Source organism: Sus scrofa, chromosome 12, assembly GCF_000003025.6.
Source record: "Sus scrofa isolate TJ Tabasco breed Duroc chromosome 12, Sscrofa11.1, whole genome shotgun sequence".
In the NCBI taxonomy this organism is placed as follows: domain Eukaryota; kingdom Metazoa; phylum Chordata; class Mammalia; order Artiodactyla; family Suidae; genus Sus; species Sus scrofa.
In genome coordinates this window covers 47,670,040-47,690,814 of record NC_010454.4, presented here as the reverse complement: position 1 = coordinate 47,690,814, position 20,775 = coordinate 47,670,040, and the positions used below count along the sequence as shown (strand labels likewise).

The 20,775-nt window shown below is 46.2% G+C and overlaps 2 protein-coding genes across 4 annotated transcripts in view; both read left to right on the top strand.

The window, feature by feature from the left end:
* Positions 108-5,103, top strand: LOC110255905. The gene is made up of 3 exons (XM_021066311.1): positions 108-147; positions 330-764; positions 4,907-5,103. Exons 1-3 carry the CDS (start codon positions 108-110, stop codon positions 5,101-5,103), a joined length of 672 nt encoding a protein of 223 aa, XP_020921970.1.
* The window catches only part of CRK (CRK proto-oncogene, adaptor protein), a 28,837-nt gene continuing 13,235 nt past the window's right edge, over positions 5,174-20,775 (top strand). The window contains exons 1-2 of one of the 3 annotated variants that reach the window (XM_021066038.1): positions 5,174-5,576; positions 16,424-16,789. In XM_021066038.1, the coding sequence (XP_020921697.1) occupies positions 5,336-5,576; positions 16,424-16,789 (607 nt within the window). In that variant the 5' untranslated portion in view covers positions 5,174-5,335. 3 annotated transcript variants of the gene reach the window in all.

The following is a 20,775-nucleotide window of genomic DNA, read 5'->3' as shown; positions in this document are numbered from 1 at the left end:
CCGAGCCAGCCCAGACTGCTTTGAGCAGAGGAGGACATTTATCAGCATTAGCTACCTAACAGTTCCAGGATAGGGCTGTTTCAGGCACTCAGACAGCACTGTCAGCAATGCGTCTGGAACCGTCTCCTGGCTCAGCCTCCCTGGGAGGTGGCTTCGGTCTCAGGCAGGTTCTCCCCTAGTAATGCAGTGGCCGCAGCCACTGGCAGCTCCAGGCTTACATTCTGTAAAGGAAGCAGAAAGAGAAAGTGCCTCTTGGCCAGTAAAAGTCAAAAGTCTCAGAGCCGGTTCTCAGTGGGGCGGCTTGAAACAGGTGCTCTTCTTTGACCCAGACGCAGTGCGGGGGGCGGAGCCTATTCAGATACGTGCCTGCCGGGGGGGGGGGGGGGGGGGGCGGGTCACGTGTCTGCTTCCCCTGCACAGAAGCTGGAACCACCCCTGCCCCCGCAAGGACCAAGCCTGGGGACCTGTGGTTTCCCAGGTGATCCCAGTGGCTGCCTTTAGAAGGAAGGGAGTGTTGGAAGTTGCAATCACAGAGCCCATCTGGAGGCTGAGATTTCCCCAGGGGGAGGGGCACTGTGGGCAGAAGGAATGGCACGTGCAGGGCTTACAGGCAAGGAAGGGTGTCGAATGGAGTCAGGCTACGGCTGAGGAGTTGGTTCATCACCTTGGACAACATTTCGCAAAGAAAATGAGATGCCACGTGAATGTCTCGGGTTCGGCACAGTCCTGTGACCACACCCAGATCTGGATCCCTCCCGGGCAAGGTAAGTTACTGAAAAATGAAAGCACCACAATAATTTGTCCACTCTGTCAGCAGTAACCGCGGCTCCAAGAAGCTGACACCAAGAGGCCGACAGATAAGATAAGCATTGCGATAGGTGCAATTACCAGGTTTACAGCTGTAACAACACGCCTTTCTCTAGCAAGTTGGAGCGCACGCGGGAGTGCTGTAGAAGACAGAGCCCAGATGCAGCTGAGGACCTTTTGAGAGGGAACCAAGAATGGTTTGCACCCCCAGCTCACATCGTGGGGGAGGTGCAATGCCCCCCAGGAGGTATCTGTCAATTGCAGGAAGCTCCTTTTGGCTCTGGACAGGTGCCTGGATTCCATTCATTCAGTCATTCATTCAACCAATATCCACTTCATGCCTATATGCCAGGCTCTCTGCCAGGCACTTGGGATATAGCAGAAACAAGACGACCCAAATCTGGAGTTCCCATTGTGGCTCAGCGGTAACAGACCTGACCAGTATCCTTGAGGATGTCGATTTGATTCCTGGCCTCGCTCAATGGGTTGAGGATCTGATGTTGCTGAGAGCTGTGGTGTAGGTTGCAGACTCAGCTTGGTTCTGACACTGCGTTGCTGTGGTTGTGGCGTAGGTGGGCAGGTGCAGCTCCAGTTCAGCCCCCTAGCCTGGGAACACATGTGCTGCAGGTTCGGCTTTAAAAAGCAAAAAAAAAAAAAAAAAAAAAGTTCTTGTCTCTGCAAAACTAAGGGCCACGCACTGAGGGCTGGGGCATCTCCTTCTTCATAATCCAGAAACTCCATCAGACACTTGGAAATTTCTGTCTCCTGTCTCCTCGTCTCTATACTGGCAGAAATGTATTTTCCCACTAACATAAATGGCACCTATACCCCCACCATCTCTTTTCTTTCTCTTTCTCTCTCACACGCTTGGGATGTTGACTGTCAGTTTTCTCTCTAAACAGCAATTTTGGTCATCCTCATACAAAAATCTTTCTGTTCTTTTTTTGTTTTTGTTTGTTTGTTTGTCTTTTGTCTTTTGAGGGCCGTACCTGCGGCCTATGGAGGTTCCCAGGCTTGGGGTCTAATCGGAGCTATAGCCGCTGGCATACACCACAGCCACAGCAACGCCAGATCCGAGCTGTGTCTTCGAGGTACACCACAGTTCATGGCAACGCTGGATCTTTAACCCACTGAGCGAGGCCAGGGGTGGAATCCGCAACGTCATGGTTCCTAGTTGGATTCGTTAACCACTGCGCCACGATGGGAAGTCCTGTTTTTGTTTCTCATTTCTTTTCCTTTTATTTTTTTGGTCTGTGGCATGTGCTAGTTCCTAGGCCAGGGATTGAACCTGTACCACAGCTGTAATCAGAACCACAGCAGTGACAATGCCAAATCCTTAACCCATGGTGCCACCAGGGAACTCCCGTTTCGAGTCTGTTTTTTTAAGGAAAAAGTGAGTGTGAGTAGCCCAACTCCAGAGGGTTGCATTTACCTAGGACCCTGGAGTTGTGCAGTGTACAACTGTACAAGGCAGCTCTGGACACTTTAGGAGACACAGAGCGGTCAGGCAAATAGGTCCTTGAACCCTTGTTTCCTGGTCTTTGGCCAAAATAAAGAATGCCCCTTTATCTGGTTAGAGGGAAGGAACTTTGATGTGTTTCTCTTTTTTTTTTTTTTTAGGCAGCATATGGAGGTTCCCAGTCTAGGGGTCAAATCAGAGCTGTAGCTGCTGGTCTATACAACAGCCACAGCAATGGTGGCTCCGAGCCGCATCTGCGACCCACACCACAGCTCATGGCAATGCTGAATCTTTAACCCACTGAGCGAGGCCAGGGATAGAAACTGCATCCTCATGGATGCTAGTCAGATTGTTTCCACTGAGCCACACCGGGACCTCAGTATCTCCAATGTGCTTTTCTCTTGAACAGGTCAGCCTTCCGTTTCTTTTCCCCTTTCATCTCTGTTTCTCCCTCAGGCACCTCCAGGAGAATCTCCCTAAACAAGAAAGTCACATTCTCCACATTCTTTGTAGGGCATATCAGGCTTCTCAGGGGCAAAAGCCACCATTTTGGCTATAAATCCTTCTGTAGAAGAGGGGAGGTGGAGGAGGAGGAAAGAGAGGAGGGAGGGGCAGGGGCTTTGGCTTTTCATCCCAAAGCCACTCCCTTCCCACCTGGTTGGCCTCTGAACTTGCAGGTTCTCTGTGCTCCAAGGAAGAACACCCTTGAGGGGCCGTTTGGTGCTGGGCATCCCCTCCTTACCAATCCCCTGCTTATTTTCCAGCTCAGTTATGATTTGTTTTCTTTGTTTCTTTCTTCTCTCTTTCCTCCTCCCTTAAGGTCTTTCCTTCAGTCCTGTCCCTGTGCCCTAGAGAGGGGACCCTCAGAGGCAAGGTGTCAGGACCGCCCCCCCCACCAGGCGATCTCTGGTAAGGTCCTGCCTCCAAGCTCAGTCACTGTGGGGAAATGAAGAAGAGCCACTTCTCTTTCCCAAAGGACCCTGGGCTGGCTTCTCCTACTAGCTTGTGGTGACAGGCTGTGACTAAGCCAGGGTCACGATGAGTCACCCGCAGCAAGGAAGGTGCCCTTGGCTCCCCACCCCTTCCCAGAGCAGGCCCAGGGGTGTGTGAAGTGGGTCCGGAAGAGGTGCGTTATTCATGTAAGGCCATAAAACCCAGGGCTGACTGATTTTTTTAAAATGACTTTCTAAATGAATATTTAGAAAAGGGGGGGAAGTCTATTTCTGCCATATTTCCCCCACCCCTCATCTCCTGCCATTGCTATCCCAGAAGTCTGAGGATATAGAAGTGTGACCAGAGAGCTCTTTTCTTTCTAGGATTTGTTTTTTCTTTTTCTTTTTTCCTTTTTTTTTTTTTTTTTTTTTGCTTTTTAGGGCCACATTTGTGGCATGTGGAGGTTCCCAGGCTAGAAGTTGAATCGGAGCTATAGCTGCCGGTCTACGCCACAGCCATGGCAACGCCAGATCCGAGCCATGTCTTCCGACCTACACCACAGCTCACGGCAATGCCAGGATCCTAAACCCACTGAGCGGGGCCAGGAGCGAACCCGCAACCTCATGGTTCCTAGTCAGATTCCTTTCCGCTGCGCCACGATGGGATCGCCTCATTCCAGGATTTGAATCTCAGTTCCCAACTCAGCAGCCATGTGTCCCAGGACAAGTTACCAAACTTCTGAGCTTCATCTGTAAAATGGGAATAGTTGTAAAATACCAATCCAGAAGGTTGAGAAGATTAAATGAGAGACCTACCTAAGGGCAGTTAGCACTATGCCTGGCAGGTAAAATTCCCTAAATAAGTGTTAGTTATTCTTATGAGGCAATTATGGAGTGCCTCCTACACTTGATGCCTAGCCTTTGAGGAGATCTAGCATGGAACACGGACTTGTAAATCGAAAGATTACAATACAATGGGTAATACAACAGGTAGAACCATAAGAGAGATAACCTGGGAGTTCTAACACCTGGAGACTGTTAAAAGTTTTACACAGGGTAGCAGCACACTCAGAGCTATAATTGAGAAAAATACAACTTGGCAGATGTGTGCTATGCAATTAGGGGCAGCAAGACTATAGAATACCAGAGACAGGCTGTCATAGGAATACAGATATAGATATGGAATATAGAGATAGCAGTGATCGTGACGGCAGGGAGAGTAGAGGATATCCAAGGCCAGACTTAGAGAATCTGGGCAGATGACTTGAAAGCCTCAACAGAGAGGACTCCATATGTCTCCTTGACTTGGCACACTCTGGTCCCTTTGTCTTGAATGCTTTTCCCCAACTGCCATTCAATATTCAGCTCAAGCCACTGGGAAGTACTCTTGGGTTCCTCTAAAGCATGGATTAGGGGGCCCTGCTCTATGTTCCTAGAGCCCCTTGTCCTTACCCCCATCAAATGGCTTGGCATCCCTTCGTCATGGCCTGTTTCCTGGTTCCTCCCACGGGGTCTGAGAATTCCCCGAGGGAAGGGCCCAGCCTAGATGACCTCTGCGACCGAAAGGCAAACGTGGTGTCAACTGTTTGCTGAATGAATCAGTGAAAACAAGAGCTTAACAGATCTGAAAATATTCAGAAAATATTCGTCTCAGGGAACTCAGGCCCTGAGGCCACATCACCTTTTCTACTCCAATTCTGTCTCCTAGTTGCTGCCCAGAAGCACCGGGCCTTCCAGGAAATTGAAGCCTGGACTAGCCAGAACCGCGTGGCCAACAGCGCACAGACAAACTTCTGCGGACTGCTAGTTGAGGCCCCGCCCCTCGGCCCTAGACGCCGCCTCTCCACTCTCTGCAGTCCCTGTCCCCACCAGGCGGCGACGCCCAAGAGTCCGCATGCGCAGTGAGCGCGCGAGCCGCCCCTTGCCCTTCTCCCAATGGCGGGCGGCAGTCCCCTTCCCGGCATCCTCCCGGAGGCAGGGAGTACGTCATTTCCGGTGGGGAAGGCCCGCGGCCGCCGCCGCCATTTCAGGCGCTGCTGTGAAGCGGAGACCCGAGCCGGTCCGCTGGGCGGCGGGCGCCGGGACTGGAGGGGCGCGCGCGGCGGCGGCGGCCCAGCGTGTAGGCGCGGAGTCGGCCATGGCGGGCAACTTCGACTCGGAGGAGCGGAGTAGCTGGTACTGGGGGCGGCTGAGCCGGCAGGAGGCGGTGGCGCTGTTGCAGGGCCAGCGGCACGGGGTGTTCCTGGTGCGGGACTCGAGCACCAGCCCCGGGGACTATGTGCTCAGCGTCTCCGAGAACTCGCGCGTCTCCCACTACATCATCAACAGCAGCGGCCCGCGCCCGCCAGTGCCACCGTCGCCCGCCCAGCCTCCGCCCGGTGAGGGACGGAAGGGACGGGAGGCCCCGGGCGGGGGTTAGGGCCGCCGAACTCCCCAGCCTAGCCGGCTGCTCCTCGAGAGCTGACCCCCACGAGGGACTTGGGCAGCGGGCTGGAGTGACCGTGGCCGGAGGGCAGCCCGCTGTCCGGCTCGCTCCCACGGACGAGCGGGAGTGTGTGGGGGAGGAGGAGCCGCTGACCCAGGCCTCTGGGTGTGACTTGGGAGGACAGCCCAGGGGAAGGGGAACTGTTTCGGCCCCAGGGTGGGGCTAGCGCCCGTGCAGGGCCAGGCAACGTGGGGACAAAGAGCTGAGGGGGATGTTGGCACTGCGGGGGCATCACTTGGCAGCGGTGCCCGGAATGAATCCGATAATCCTACAAGTGGCTTTTTAGGCTTGAAACATTTCCTGCAGTGTTGGAGAGCCGGGTTTGGCTATACTCCCCTGGTGGCCTTTGGTAGGAAGTCACCGCATACCGGCCGGGAGGGATGGAGACACCCTCAGGAAACCGGTCAGCTTTTTCCTTTCTTGGGCATTTTTCCAAAATACTTTTACCGTCCTCTTCCCCCGCGGAGGACGAAGGTGGTGAGCTAAGTGCCTTGGTTATAGAAGAAAGGTCCCCTGTCACCAGCCCAGAATAAGCTGATGCCCGGCTGACTGTGCCGAGGAGATCCTGGTGTCCAGCGACTGTCTTTGACAATTAAGGGGTTGTAGTTTTCAAAGCGAATAGTGGAGGAAAGAATTTTTTTTTTTTTCAGGAAATAAACCAGATATACGCCAATGGAAACAATCCCTTCCCTGAAAGTGAATGGAACTTCATTTTTCCTTGGACTTCAGCATTGTCAGTCTTATACTGCAGGGTCTCTCCTTGCTCAGTAGGTTGGGGGTTGTTGCCTGAATTTTCCTAGATATGTCTGTCTTATACATAACATGGGCTGTTTGGGGAGTGTGAAGAGGATTTATGCACTTGGTACTTGAAGTTTGTGAGGTACAGAGTAATTCTGAGGCTGTTGTTACCTGTGTAACAGCACCTAGGGTCTTAGTGCCTTTTCACGCTCACCAAGCTGAAGCAGTTTCCTCCTGACCAGTTGAAACTAGATTCAGGCTAGTCTCACATGAATTGAAAGTCTCCTGAACTAGCCCTTTGCAGACTTGCCCTTTTAGAATAATCCTAATTTAGATTTATCCCCTCTGACCCGAAATGGGAAGATGAAATAGTTTCTCTTGTTAACACATACCAATTTTAAAAAGAGTGTGGAATCTTTAAGCCCACAAATTATCCTAGGTCTTTCTCAGTCTGATTGGTTTTATAACATTATAACCTGAGATGGGAATAGGTATGTAACATGTATTTACCCTAAACCGGATGTATTCGAGTTTTTACCACCTTCCTAGTGTCTGGGGTTTTGCGTTGCTGGGCAGTGACACAGCAAATGATCATTGGAACTCAATTCTTGACCTTTTGTTTGTGTATGTGTTTTGTTGGTTACAAAATTTGGAAATGGCAGGCAGTTTTGTTTGAGCTTTCCCCACATCTTGGTGTTAGAACTTTAATCTCAGATCTTACCTTAATACTGAGCTCCACCTTTTCATAACAGATAGGAGGTCAGATCCTTGGCCCAAGAGAGAAGGTGAAGATTGCCAGAGTTTGTGGATGGGGTGTGGAAAGTTCATGGCTATTGTAATTGTTCTTTCCGCCATGTACCCATTTTCCACATAGGGCAATTGATTCAGTTGCGTCTTTTTAAAGATTACTTAATCTTTGTTCTGCCCAGCCCCCATTGAGCTCTTTTTCTTTGGAAACCACACAGAAGAATTTCTTGAACTTAAGCATATACAATATTAATAGCTAACATTTATCGACTGGTCATTCTGTGCCAGGTACTTTGCTGAGTACTTTAGTGCCTTGTCTCGTTTACTGTCTATGACAGTCTAGTGAGGAAATTACTGTGATTTCCATTTATTAAAATATTTACATTTTAGGGAGTTCCAGTTGTGGCTAAGTGGATTACAAACCCTACTGGTATCCATGAGGATGCAAGTTTGATATCTGGCCTTGCTCAGTGGGTTAAGGGTCTGGCTTTGCCATGAGCTGTGGAGTAGGTCTTATTTGTGACTCAGATCCCTAGTTGCAGTGGCTGTGGCATAGGCCAGTGGCTACAGCTCTGATTTGACCCCTAGTCTGGGAACTTCCTATGCTGGGGGTGCAGCCCTAAAAAGCAAACAAAACAAAGCAAAATTCCATTTTGCAGGTAAAGAAACAGGGTCAGAAATTCAGTAACTTGCCCCAGGTCACACAGCTAGTCAATGACTGAGCCGGAATTGGAACCTAGGAATTGTGACCTGAGATCAGACACTATTGGACTGTGTTCTTTTTTTTGTCAAAGCCAGTTTCCTTTTGAGATCCCTTGAGGACTGAACACTTTTGTCATTGTCTTGGGTCCCAGGTTCTGCTTAAAGACCAAAAGGAAAGGATGACAAGAAAATGGCCTTCAAGAGTTCCCGTTGTGGTGCAGTGGTATCTATGAGGATTTGGGTTCAGTCCCTGGCCTTGCTCAGTGAGCTGGGCATCTGGCGTTGCCATGAACTGTGGTGTGGGTCGCAGAGGTGGCTCCGATCCCACGTGGCTGTGGCGTAGGCCGGCAGCTATAGCTCCAATTAGAACCCCTAGCCTGGGAACTTCCATATGCTGCGGTTGCAGCTCTAAAAAGCAAAAAAAAAAAAAAAGAAAAAGAAAGAAAGAAGATGGCATCTGCTGTCTAAAGTCAGTGATGCTGAGGCTTTTAATAACCTTTTTTGGCAGATTGAATGTGGGAAATAAGCTTTTTGTTTAGGATTATATAATGTATTTTGTGGATATAGGCATAAGATGAATTTGGATGGAATGTCTTAGATAGAGATTTTAGAGGCATAGGAACAGAATAGGCCAGGAATTCTCAACCTTTTCCTGTAAACCCATTTTTAGCTTAACTGTTTAGCTCTCCCAGGCTATCAGTGCTGCCATCGCCTGGAGGTGCCCTTACTGCTCCAGGGCCAAAGGGCAGGGCTTGGTCAAGTCTACTGGTTATACTCTGCAGGTGTACTTCTTAGGAAGGTTTTGCAATCATTGATTGATCCACTAGTTTCTTTCTTGTGGAACATGAGGTTTTTACTAGACCTTGTCCAGTAGACAATCAATAAAACTGAGTTAAGTATGAGTTAGGAGAGTAGCTAAAAGCTCGTACTCTGAAGCCCGGTTTGAACCTTCTTTGCTTGCTGCTTACTACTTAATATGACTTTGGGCAAGTTCTTTAACTTCTCTCTGCCTCAGTTTCCTCATCTGTGATGAAAGAGAGGAAATAGTAATACTGACCTCATAGGGTAGTGGTGAGGATTTTAGTGCATTACATGCTTAGGAATGGAATTAGCATGTAGTAAGTACTCAGTAAGCATTATGTGTATTAATTTATGTGGTTGAGGGGGAGGAGTTGAAGCAAAATGGGAAACTGTCCTCCTTTGAGAGGCTTGCAGCACGACTGAAGAAGTAAGTGAAGAATCCAGTACATGGAAGTAGGATGACATCTGTTACCTGCTCAACCCAGAGCTACCCACCTGTTGTCCTAGGCGTGAGGGGAGCATAAAAGCTTGCCTCATTTTGGGGTCGGGTGCAGAAGCTAGGGTGGTAATTGTTGGTGTTGGGCCAAGCCACCTCTGGAGATCCTAGGGGACTGCTCATTACCCACTGCTGCCTTTTTGTGCCTTCAGCATCTGTTTCATTTGTTTACCTCATCTTTGTAGTTCTCAAACCTGGTCTTCATGTTTCGCTCTTTAATATCAGAGTATTTCTCCATTCGGTAGGTTCGGAGTTCTAAAGTGAGTTACTTAAAGGTTTTAGCACCCCTCCCTCCAATTTTTTTTTCATCATGAAAGGAAGTAGGTTTATTTATTGCAGAACTTCTCCAAGTTTTTGCTATGCTTATGTGAAATTATGGTTCTATAAGAGAGGCAGGCATTGGATACTGGATTTTTCAAACCAATTTGACCACAGAACTTTTTGAGAAACATCTTGAATTTCTGTGGAATCTTCTTTTGGAAACCGTGCAGCAGACCCTGGATTTAGGAATGAATCAAAAATTTTTAAAGGGGAGTTCCCATTGCAGCTCAGCAGAAACCAATCTGATGAGTATCCACGAGGATGCTGGTTTGATCCCTGGCTCGTTCAGTGGGTTAAGGATCTGGCATTGCCCTGAGCTGTGGTGTAGGTCACAGATGTGTCTTGGATCTGGCATTGCGGTGGCTGTGGCGTAGGCCAGCAGCTGTAGCTCCAATTTGATCCTTAGCCTGGGAACTTCCATGTGCCTCAGGTGTGGCCCTACAAAGCAAAAAAAAAAAAAAAAAAAAAAATCTAAGAGTTTGGTTTGGGGGTGTGTATTAGGGTAAATTGCTTTTTATTGGGCACTTATACCAGCTACTTTTAGGAACTTTGTTAGATAGCAATTAGGCCCTGTGAGAAGTTAAATAACAACTCATATAGCTAGTAAATAGTAGAGCCAGGATTCATCAAACTTAGTCTGAATCTTCAAAGTACCTTGCTGACATCCACCATTTTTAGTAAGTTCTATTTGCTTAGGATCCCCTACATCTTGATACTTCTTTGGGATACTTTCTCAAATGGAATCAGTGGCCTTGCCAGGGCTTTTCATTGGACAGGTGGTGAGAGTGAGCAACCTCTAAAAATAAAGAGAACACTGAGGAGAAAGAAGAGAGGGAATGGAAATTAAGAGCAGAGGAAAAGAAAGAGGAAGAAGTGCTGTGATACCAAGGAGAGAGGCTGATGATGGAGCCACTGTGGTGGTACCCATGCAGAGTGACTTGGCCTGTTTTGGCCCACACAACTCTTGGATGTTCCTAAAACCCTCAGGGAGTGGTGGTGTAAAAACTGATGTAACCTGAGGGCTGAAACGCTTAGAATTAATTATGTATAGAAACCGAAAGATACATCTGACTGTGTTGATTTTGATTTCTGACTGTTCTTAACTGCAGATTCAGAATCCAACACAGCTTTGATGTAGAACAAGTCCGCTCCAAGTCCCAGCTATGAGAACTCTGTTGTTGGTTCTGTTCTCTAGACTGACTGACTGTATCTCCTTCCTTTCCCGCCCTTCTATTTCCTGCCTTTGGCTGCTTGTGGTTGGAAGGAGATGAACTAGGGAAAAGGAGCCATAACACATAGCTGTGGTGAGGTTTGGGCTTATCTGGGACCTAACGTGTGTTCTGTTCTCCTCCCTTTCCTTCTGGATCAGTGAAGCTTGAGTGCCCCGTATATCTAACTCTGCTGCAGCAGTGCACAAAAACAAGTATTTCTCTCTGGAGTAATTATAGAGTCATTAAAATAGAAAAAATTTATAGGTAAATTTTTCCTTGTATTTCTGTATTTGTTGGGATTGCCAAGCAAGAAACAAAACAGGAAAAAAAAAAAATGGTGGACCCAGTTCACAGCATGAAGCATTTGAACAAGAAATAAATTGAACCAGTTTGCTACCTTTCTGGCAGATGAGCTGATCTTTCCAAGGGATTTGGCTTAGTGGTTTTATTTGTTCTTCTAATCCCTGCCCCCCCTTCCAAAAAGAAAAAAATTCACTTGCAGTGGTACAGTAATTGGAGGAACTGTAACAATGGTTGAAAGGGAGTGGTTGCCATCTTAGAGTGAAAAGAGTACCTTAGAAACATTCAGGAATGAGAAGAGCTCCTTTGTTATTGTTTTTAGGCCTGTACCCTTGGTGTTTGGAAGTTCCCAGGCTAGGAGGGTCAAGTTACAGCTGCAGCTGAGGCCTATGCCTCAGCTCACTGCAATGCCAGATCCTTAACCTACTGAACAAGGCCAGGGATCGAACTTGTGTCCTCATGGATACTAGTCGGATTTGTTACCACTGAGCCATAATGGGAACTCCAAGAGCTGCTCCTTTATCATGATTTTGTTGTATCTTTTTTTTTTTTTTTTCTTCTTCCACAGTGGTGACACTGAACACTGAGTCTTTAACTGCTAGGTCATCATTAGACTGATTTTGTTGTGTCTTAGAATGTAGTTTATTGTCCCTATTTTTTGTAAGAACACATATCCAGTTAAAAGTGAAAGTGGAGGGGGGGGAAATGCCTTCCTAAGACATGCTGCTCTGCTGCTCACTCACCAACCCCATAGAGTTTGCTTTTGTATCCCCAGTTATGCTGAGTTTCAAAGCTGTGAAAAGATTTTCATTTAACTTTTCCTTGCTTCACAATTAAGTTCATTAATAGTATATAAGGAGTTCCTGTTGTGGCTCAGTGGGTTAAGAACCCAATTTATTTCTTGTTCAAATGCTTCATGCTGTATCCATGAAGATGTAGGTTCCTTCCCTGGCCTTGCTCAGTGGATTGAGGATCTGGTGTTGCTGTGAGATGATGCAGCTTGGATCTGGCTGCGGCGTAGGCTGGCAGCTGCAGCTCACATTTGACCCCTAACCTGGATCTTCCATATGCCGCAGGCATGGCTCTAAAAAGGGGGGAAAAAAACCCAAGAATGATGTATAGTAACATCTAACACTGAGCACTTACAAAATGCTACCCACTGTCCCAGAAGGTAACTTAACTAGTGAAAACCATTTTGTCTACAGTACTAACTCTACTCTAGCAAGGGAGCTTTTCTTTCTAGGTGTCATTAGGATTCTTTTCGAAGCCAGAGTGTTCTGCTGGTGTGAAGTTCTCCCTACCCCTCTGCCCTGGAAGCTTTCTTAACCAGGCAGCAGTGCTAAGTAGATTTTGGAGTTGACACTGACCCTGTCTTTGACATAGTTCTGCAGGCCTCGTGATCACTGTAGCCTAGTGATAGGTGAGGTGGTCCTGCATCTCCTTGTTCACGAGACTCGCACAGGAGTGGTTGCCTGTCAGTGCTCTGCCTTGGTGAGGAGAAACTCCGGAGTGGAGCACCACCATGCTCTGGTTTGATCCTAACCACAGTCACCTCTCCAGCCCTGCACCTGGAACTATTGGGGCTGCATTCTGCTGGTGTCTGATGAGTGTTTGCCATAGATGGACAATTCTGGGTTTGGGCATCTATTTCAACATCTTGAGTTGGAGAGACAGCCAACATTACTGAACGTGGGCTCTTAACTTGTTTTAGTTTATAGCCTTGAATTCCACAAATGGACTTTTGCAATGTAAGAAATGTGCATCAGCCCTCTAAAGTATGTCTCAGTCTTTCTTTCATTTGGGTGAAAAGGAAAGCCACTCATTAGTACTCATTCTGTCTTGAGGACTTTTGGTTAACTTCGAAAATTTATATGTTCACCTCTCCCCAGTGGAGAATTTTAAATGTACTTTTTCTGGTTTTTCTGGAAGAAGTATTTTCTAACATTGAACAAATTAATTAGATCTCATTTCTTTAGAGTGGTGAAGTAATTTAGACATCTGGGCTACCACAATATTCTGATTTCACAGCATTAATAGCTAAGGCTTTTAGATGTGTGGGCCAGTGTTAATAGGAGTGGAGAGGGTAGATTGGCCATTTTCCCTTAACAAAGTACTCAAAACAAGGAGCTTTCACAAAAGAATTACAAAAAGTCAACAAAGATGAAAAACATCAGTCAAAGATATTTAAGAAGAGATATCCTTGCTGTTTTGGCAAGGATACAGGGGAAATGAGAACTCATAAACCTCTGGTGGGAGTGTAAAATTGTACAAACTTTTTGGAGAGCAGCTTGGCAACATAAACTTTAATGTAAGAATATTCTTTGATCCAGCAACCGCATTTCAAGTTTATCCTAAAGAAGTATTTAAAAATGTTCATCCATAGATCAGAACGAAAACACTCAAAACAGTATTGTTTGCAACAGTGAAAGCTTGTAAATATTTTATAGCCATTAGAAGTCATATTCTTGGGGAGTTCTCTCATGACTCAGCAGTAACAAACCTGACTAGGATCCATGAGGATTCGGGTTCGATCCCTGGCCTCGATTAGTAATTAAGGAACTGGCATTACTGTGAGCTGTGGTGTAGGTTGGCAGGTGCAGCTCCTATTCAGCCACTAGCCCAGGAACTTCAGTATGCTGCAGGAGCAGCCCTAAAAAAAAATTTTTTTTTTTTGAGAAGGGGGTTCCTTCTGTGGCACAATGAGGCTGGTGGTGTCTCTGGAGTGCTGGGATGCAGGGTTGATCCCTGGCCTGGCACGGTGGGTTAAGGATCTGGTGTTGCCACACCTGCAGCATAGGTTGCAACTTTGGCTTAGATCTGATCCTGGCCCAGTAACTCCATATGCTGGGGCGGCAGTGCCCCTCCCCCCAAAAAAGATGATTTGAGGAGTTTCCTTTTGGCACAGCAGGTTAAAGGTCTGGCATCACTGCAGCAGCTCAGATCACTGCTGTGGCATGGGTTTGATCCTTGGCTTGGGAACTTCCACATGCTGCAGGCAAGGCCAAAAGAAAAAAAAAAAGATGTGATAATTTTTTTTTTTTTCTTTTGTCTTTTTTCCTTTTCTTGAGCCGATCCTATGGCATATGGAGGTTCCCAGGCTAGGGGTCTAATGGGAGCTGTAGTTGCCAGCCTACACCAGAGCCACAGCAACGTGGGATCTGAGCTGCGTCTGCGACCTACAACACAGCTCACAGCAATGCCAGATCCTTAAACCACTGAGCAAGGGCAGGGATCGAACCCACATCTTCATGGTTCCTAGTCAGATTCATTAACCACTGCACCAGGACAGGAACTCCTGATGTGATAATTTTGAATGCTTAGCTGAGTGCAAGCTAAAGTTTTGTATTCTTCATTAGAAACTTTGTTTCTTCTTTTAGAATGGAATGCAGTCATTTATTATCCTTCAATTTTTGAATCTCAGGATAGAGAGGGAATACATCTGTTTGTTTATTTCTGTCTTTTTTAGGGCTGCACCCATGGCATATGGAGGTTCCCAGGCTAGGGGTCCAATCAGAGCTGTAGCTGCCAGCCTCCACCACAGCCACAGTGACGTGGAGTCTGAGCTGCATCTGCAATCTACACCACAGCTCACAGCAACACTGGATCCTTAACCCACTGAGTGAGGCCAGGGATCAAACCTGCATCCTCATGGATGCCTGTCAGATTTGGGTTTTTTTAATTTATTTATTTTTCTTTTTTTTTTTCATTTTATTACTCAAATGGATTTATCACATCTGTAGTTGTATAATGATCATAACAATCTGATTTCACAGGATTTTCATCCCACAGCCCAAGCACATCCCCCAACCCCCCAAACTGTCTCCTCCAGAGACCATAAGTTTTTCAGTGTCTGTGAGTCAGCATCTGTTCTGCAAAGAAGTTCAGTCTGTCCTTTTTTCAGATTCCACATGTCACTGAAAGCATTTGATGTTGGTGTCTCATTGTGATGCTAGTCAGATTTGTTTCCTCTGAGCCATGGTAGGAACCCCAGGGAATACATTTAATTTATTTATTTATTTTTTTGTCTTTTTGCCTTTTCTAGGGCTGCTCCCTCGGCATATGGAAGTTCCCAGGCTAGGGGTTGAATGGGAGCTGTAGCTGCTGGCCTACACCAGAGCCACAGCAACGCAGGATCTGAGCCGCGTCTGTAACCTACACCACAGCTCACGGCAACGCTGGATCCTTAACCCACTGGGCAAAGCCAGGGATCAAACCTGCAACCTCATGGTTCCTAGTCGGATTTGTCAACCACTGCACCACGACGGAAACTCCATGGGGAATACATTCTAAAGCATGCTCTCTGTCTGGGGCCCACTCAGATCTTTTTGTGTCCTGTGAATTTTAAGCATTCCTAATATGTCTTTCTTTGCCCCCCTTTTTGGCCACACTGGTGGCACGTGAAAGTTGCTGGGTCAGGGATTGAACCCTTACCACAGCAGTGACCCGAGCTGTAGTGGTGACTGCTGGATCTTTAACCTGTTGAACCATAAGGGAACTCCATGTCCTTTCTCTTGGACGCTCACCATGTCATCAGAGGTTGGGGATTTTAACACTTTGTTTTCTTGAGCATCCTTGTTTTACCTTTTGTCAGGACCTGTTTGTTTGTTTGTCTTTTGTCTTTTTAGGGCCGAGGCATACAGAGGTTCCCAGGCTAGAAGTCGAATTGGAGCTGTAGCCTCCGGCCTACCCCACAGCCATAGCAACACAGGATCTGAGCCACATCTGTGACCTACACCACAGCTCACGGCATGACGGGAACTCCAAGACTTTTTGTTTCTAAGGGAACAATCCAGTTTCTATGTTTTATTTAAGTGAAGATCGTGGGAACTGATGTTTAAGCAGTTTGCTTTTTAGTTTCTAGTGTTTTTTTAGCTGTCAAAGAAATGAAGTTGAGATTAGTAATTGTAGATTGAAAAGATAGCCTCAAAACTTTTGCTTATTAGGAATTGCCCAGTCTAGATGTGAAGAGATGAATGTATGAACCTAGCGTCGATGACGTTCTCCCCACCTTTTCCTGGCACACTTGCTGGGACCCATGGAAAAGAGGAGTTTGCTACATTTCCAAGGTTCAGAAGAGGAGTGTAACACAGCCTTGAACCCTTAGTACTTTGTAAGTGGAATGACAACAGAACATTTTGGGAGAAGGAACAAAAAGGCCATGCTGCTGTGTCTGATCCAGTACGAGAGCTTCTGAGTGGTGTGACTGGTCTGTCATAGCCTTCTGTTCCTTTTCTGCCTCAGACAGACACAGCCATCTTTCTTCCCAGGGAAAGTTTGAGCTACAAAGTATTTTAGTTTGCTATGAGGAGAAGGGGTTATTTAGATTTATTTTTTATGACTGAATTAATGTGTGTGGGAAATGCTTAAAATCTGCGCTTCATCCCTGGTATATCTAAATAATGCCCTGCTCTGTTTTTTTTCTAGGGGTGAGCCCCTCCAGACTCCGAATAGGAGATCAAGAATTTGATTCATTGCCTGCTTTACTGGAATTCTACAAAATACACTATTTGGACACTACAACGTTGATAGAACCAGTTTCCAGATCCAGGCAGGGTAGTGGAGTGATTCTCAGGCAGGAAGAGGCAGAGTATGTCCGAGCCCTCTTTGACTTTAATGGGAATGATGAGGAAGATCTTCCCTTTAAGAAAGGAGACATCCTGAGAATCCGGGATAAGCCTGAAGAGCAGTGGTGGAATGCGGAGGACAGCGAAGGCAAGAGGGGGATGATCCCAGTCCCTTACGTCGAGAAGTATAGACCTGCCTCCGCCTCAGTATCGGCTCTGATTGGAGGTAACCAGGAGGGTTCCCACCCACAGCCATTGGGTGGGCCGGAGCCCGGGCCCTATGCCCAACCCAGCGTCAACACTCCGCTCCCTAACCTCCAGAATGGGCCCATTTATGCCAGGGTAATCCAGAAGCGAGTCCCTAATGCCTACGACAAGACAGCCTTGGCTTTGGAGGTACATAATGTGCAAAATGTAGAAAGAAGAGATCTGCTACAGGGTCTCCCTTTCAGACCTCTTAGAGCTTTGTAGCAATGCCAAATACAAGCGGCAGCATTGTGATGTTGTTGTAGATGTCGAACCGTTAAGTACTGATTTTGGCATTTAATGTTGGGTTTTCTCTTTTACATGGAAAACCTGTTTGGGAATGAGTAAGCTTAAAACTGTATAACGGAATGTTCTGATTGATTTACTAAACCATACTTTGACGACTTTAATAACACCACCTGAATTCACAGGAATTAACCTAAAATATTTTTTCTCATCTACATTCTAATCTGTTTCTTTTTTTTCTGTTTATCATTATCTACGACAAAATGGGCTGACACAGATTTGAGTATGATAAGTGGTCTCAGTCAAAATACTTAAATGGAATTTTCTTAAAAAACCATGAATATTTTTACTTTAGAGGGCATGGAGTTTCTTACCATTTATTGATTGCATTCATTAAATAATTCAGGAGGGTAAGTGAAGTGTGCAGGTATGGAGAGATACCCAGAAGTATTCATTCCAAGGAACAGCAGGTTGACTTGGTCTTTGTTTAAAGCATTTTATAGACAAGTAGCCAGTTCCTCCTGAGGAGCAGATTTTTGCCTTTCGCTGGTTAATGGTTCTCCTTGGCAACCCATCTCCTCTGGCCAGCCATTATATTGTATTGATTCCTGTCTTGAGCACTCACAGCTTTGTCTCTTAGCTCTTCTCTTCCTCTTGCCCACCCTCCCTTTCTTTCTCAGTTATGCAGAGCTAGTGGTTTAGCATAAAAGCTTATACAGATGGGGCACACTATCCCAGGTGTCAGAGCCTTTTAGATATGGTGACTTGAATGTAAGCAAGTAGCTAACTTTCGTAAGCACAGGCTGAAGTTATGTGAGTACAGGTTAGCAGAGGAGGGGCAAAAGTGTGTTCTTGTAAGCTGAATTCCCTTCTCAATTTTGTTTCTTCTGGGTCATGTTTATACCACGGAGGAAGGGGAGCTGCCCTCTAAGTGGGAGCATTAGCCTATAGAATGAGCTGGTATTTGAAATAGTCTCTGATAGTACTGGATTTGATAGTACTTTTACATTCTGGATAGCGCATGCAAAGGAGGATTAGTTGGTTCTTAACAAGTTTGACTGAAAAGTGGTGGTGGTGGTGGTTGTTTTTGTCTTTTGTCTTTTTTAGGGCTGTACCCGAGGCATATGGAGGTTCCCAGGCTAGGGGTCTAATCAGAGGTGTAGCTGCCGGCCTACTCCAGAGCCACAGCAACTAGGGATCCGAGCCGCATCTGCGACCTACATACGCCACAGCTCACAGCAACACCGGCTCCTTAACCTACTGCGCGAGGCCAGGGATTGTACCTGAAACCTCATGGTTCCTAGTCAGATTCGTTTCTGCTGCGCCATTACGGGAACTTCAAAAATGTTTTTTTTTTTTTTTTAAGGTGGATGTATTTTGGAGTTTCTCTTGTAGCTCATTGGTGTTGAACCCAACTAGTATCCATGAGAACCAGCATTCATCCCTGGCATTGCTCAGTGGGATCAGTCGGTCTGTGAGCTGCAGTGTAGGTCGCAGAAGAGGCTTGGATCTGGTGTTGCTGTGTCGTAGGCTGGCAGCTGCAGTTCTGATTTGACCCCTAGCCTGGGTACTTCCAAATGCTGCACCTGCTGCCCTAAAAAGACAATAAATAAATAAATAAAAAATAAAAGGTGTGTATATTTTGAGATCATGTAACTCAAAGGTATTGTGTCTTAGCTTTGATGAGAAATAAGATGTATGTTGTCTAGGTCACACCACTTTTTCCCACTTAGTGGTTGGAGAGTAAGAAAAACAGTGAAGAAATAAGGAGTTTCTGGCCTCATACTTTTGCTTAAGTTCAGATAATGGCAACATGCAACACTGTGCTGTACACGTGGTAATTATGACTCTTGACATTTACTGCAGACCTTGCTGGCACTGGACTGGAGTGTGAAAATAACATTCATAGAACAAGCCAGCCAACACCCAGGAGAGAATTATCACATTAATTTTACTTCCATTTGCAATTCCTTTCTCGAAGAGAATTGTTTCTTAATGATGCCTACCTTGATTAGAGGCTTTATTTAGTGCTCAGAAATGATTGAGCTGCTCTCCTGCTGTGAAACCTAAATCTTGTGAAATAAAAATTAAAGTAGAAGACGAGTTTATGATTTTAGTAAGTTTCCTTTTTTAGTTGGATGTTAATTTTGAGCCATGTATGTTGATTGATGAAGATGACCACTTTCCAGTTGGAACACATACCCCAAATAATAGCTTTAAAACACCTTATGTACTTAAAACGTGGTGTGTTTTTAGTGTCATAGAATTTTAAAGGGAGGTCCTGTTGTGGCTCAGCGGGTTAAGAACCCAGCTAGCATCCATGAGGATTCGGGTTTTATCCCTGGCCTCTCTCAGCAGGTTAAGGATCTGGTGTTGCCACAAGCTGCAGTGTAGGATCTGCTGTGGCTGTGGCTGGCAGCTGCAGCTCCATTCAACCCCTAAACTAGGAACTTCCATATGCCGTAGGTGTGGCCCTAAAAAGCAAAAGAAAAAAAATGAATTTTAGAGCTGGAAAAGATCTTAGATGTCCTTACTCACTGTGTGGAGAAAACTCACTTTGAGGCAGATTGAATGGGTTGTTCAAACTAGTTTGGTGGAGATGTAAGGAACCCAGACCTCCCTTGGTGCCTTTTCTACCATACCAGGATTCAGTCTCCATTCTTTGGTTTTCTAACAGTGATGCTGCCTCCCTCAATGCAAGTTGTGTGTGGTTTCACTGACGCCATATCCTCACTTGCACTCTCTATGCAGGGAGGCAGTTTTCCTTTCCCATCTCTGGTTTTTCCTAGGAGCTGATGCCTGGTCCTTACTGAGATGAAGCTGCGAGATAAGACTAGGAGACTCTGGCTTTCTGGTCTTAGTGTTTTGATAAGAAAAACATTCATCGCTGTACTTGACCCACTGTAAGTTCAGGTGTGTAGATTGCCTAGGCACATTTTAGTGGAGTTAACTTGAAGTTAATAAATTAGAATTACTGCATTTTAGAATTGGACAGGACCCTAGACATAATGTATGAAAACAGTAGAATTCAGACTGCTCCCATGTCTTGACACTTCTCAGGAGGCAACTGAGGATGTAAGGCTTTGGGTTTCCTCTCTTACTTTAATTGAAGCAACTCTGTTTTTGTTTTTCTTTTTTTTTTTGGTCTTTTTAGGGCCACACCCACAGCATATGGAGGTTCCCAGACTAGGGGTCGAATCAGAGTTATGTATAGCTGCTGGCCTATACCACAGCCACAGCAACACTGGATCCCCGACTCACTGAGTGAGGCCAGGGATTGAACCTGCATCCTCGTAGATAACTAGTCAGATTTGTTTCTGCTGATCCATGGCGGGAAATCCAATGCAACTCTGTTTATTTTTTAATTTTTTTTGCATTTTAGGGCCACACTTGCGGCATGTGGAACTTCCCAGGCTAGGGGTGGAATCATAGCTATAGTTGCCAGCCTACGCCACAGCAAGAGCAATGCCACATCCAAGCCAAGTCTGTGACCTATACAACAGCTCACGGCAAAGCCAGATCCTTAACCCACTGAGTGAGGTCAGGGATCAAACTCGAGTTCTCATGGATACTAGTTGGGTTCGTTACTGCTGAGCCACAATGGGCACTCCCAAAGCACCTTGTTTTTAACTGTGTTATATGTCAAGGTCTCTCAGAGGTTGGTTTGTTTGTGTGTTTTTTGGTTTTTTTTAGGAATATCTGTACTTTAAAAAAAATACT

Bases quoted from the DNA above. Each gene is read 5' to 3' on its own strand.
- LOC110255905 (XM_021066311.1), top strand. From the start codon at position 108: ATGCGTCTGGAACCGTCTCCTGGCTCAGCCTCCCTGGGAG. The intron at 148-329 runs GTGGCTTCGGTC...TCTTTGACCCAG, and splicing joins TGGCTCAGCCTCCCTGGGAG to ACGCAGTGCGGGGGGCGGAG. The intron at 765-4,906 runs GTAAGTTACTGA...TCTGTCTCCTAG, and splicing joins CTGGATCCCTCCCGGGCAAG to TTGCTGCCCAGAAGCACCGG.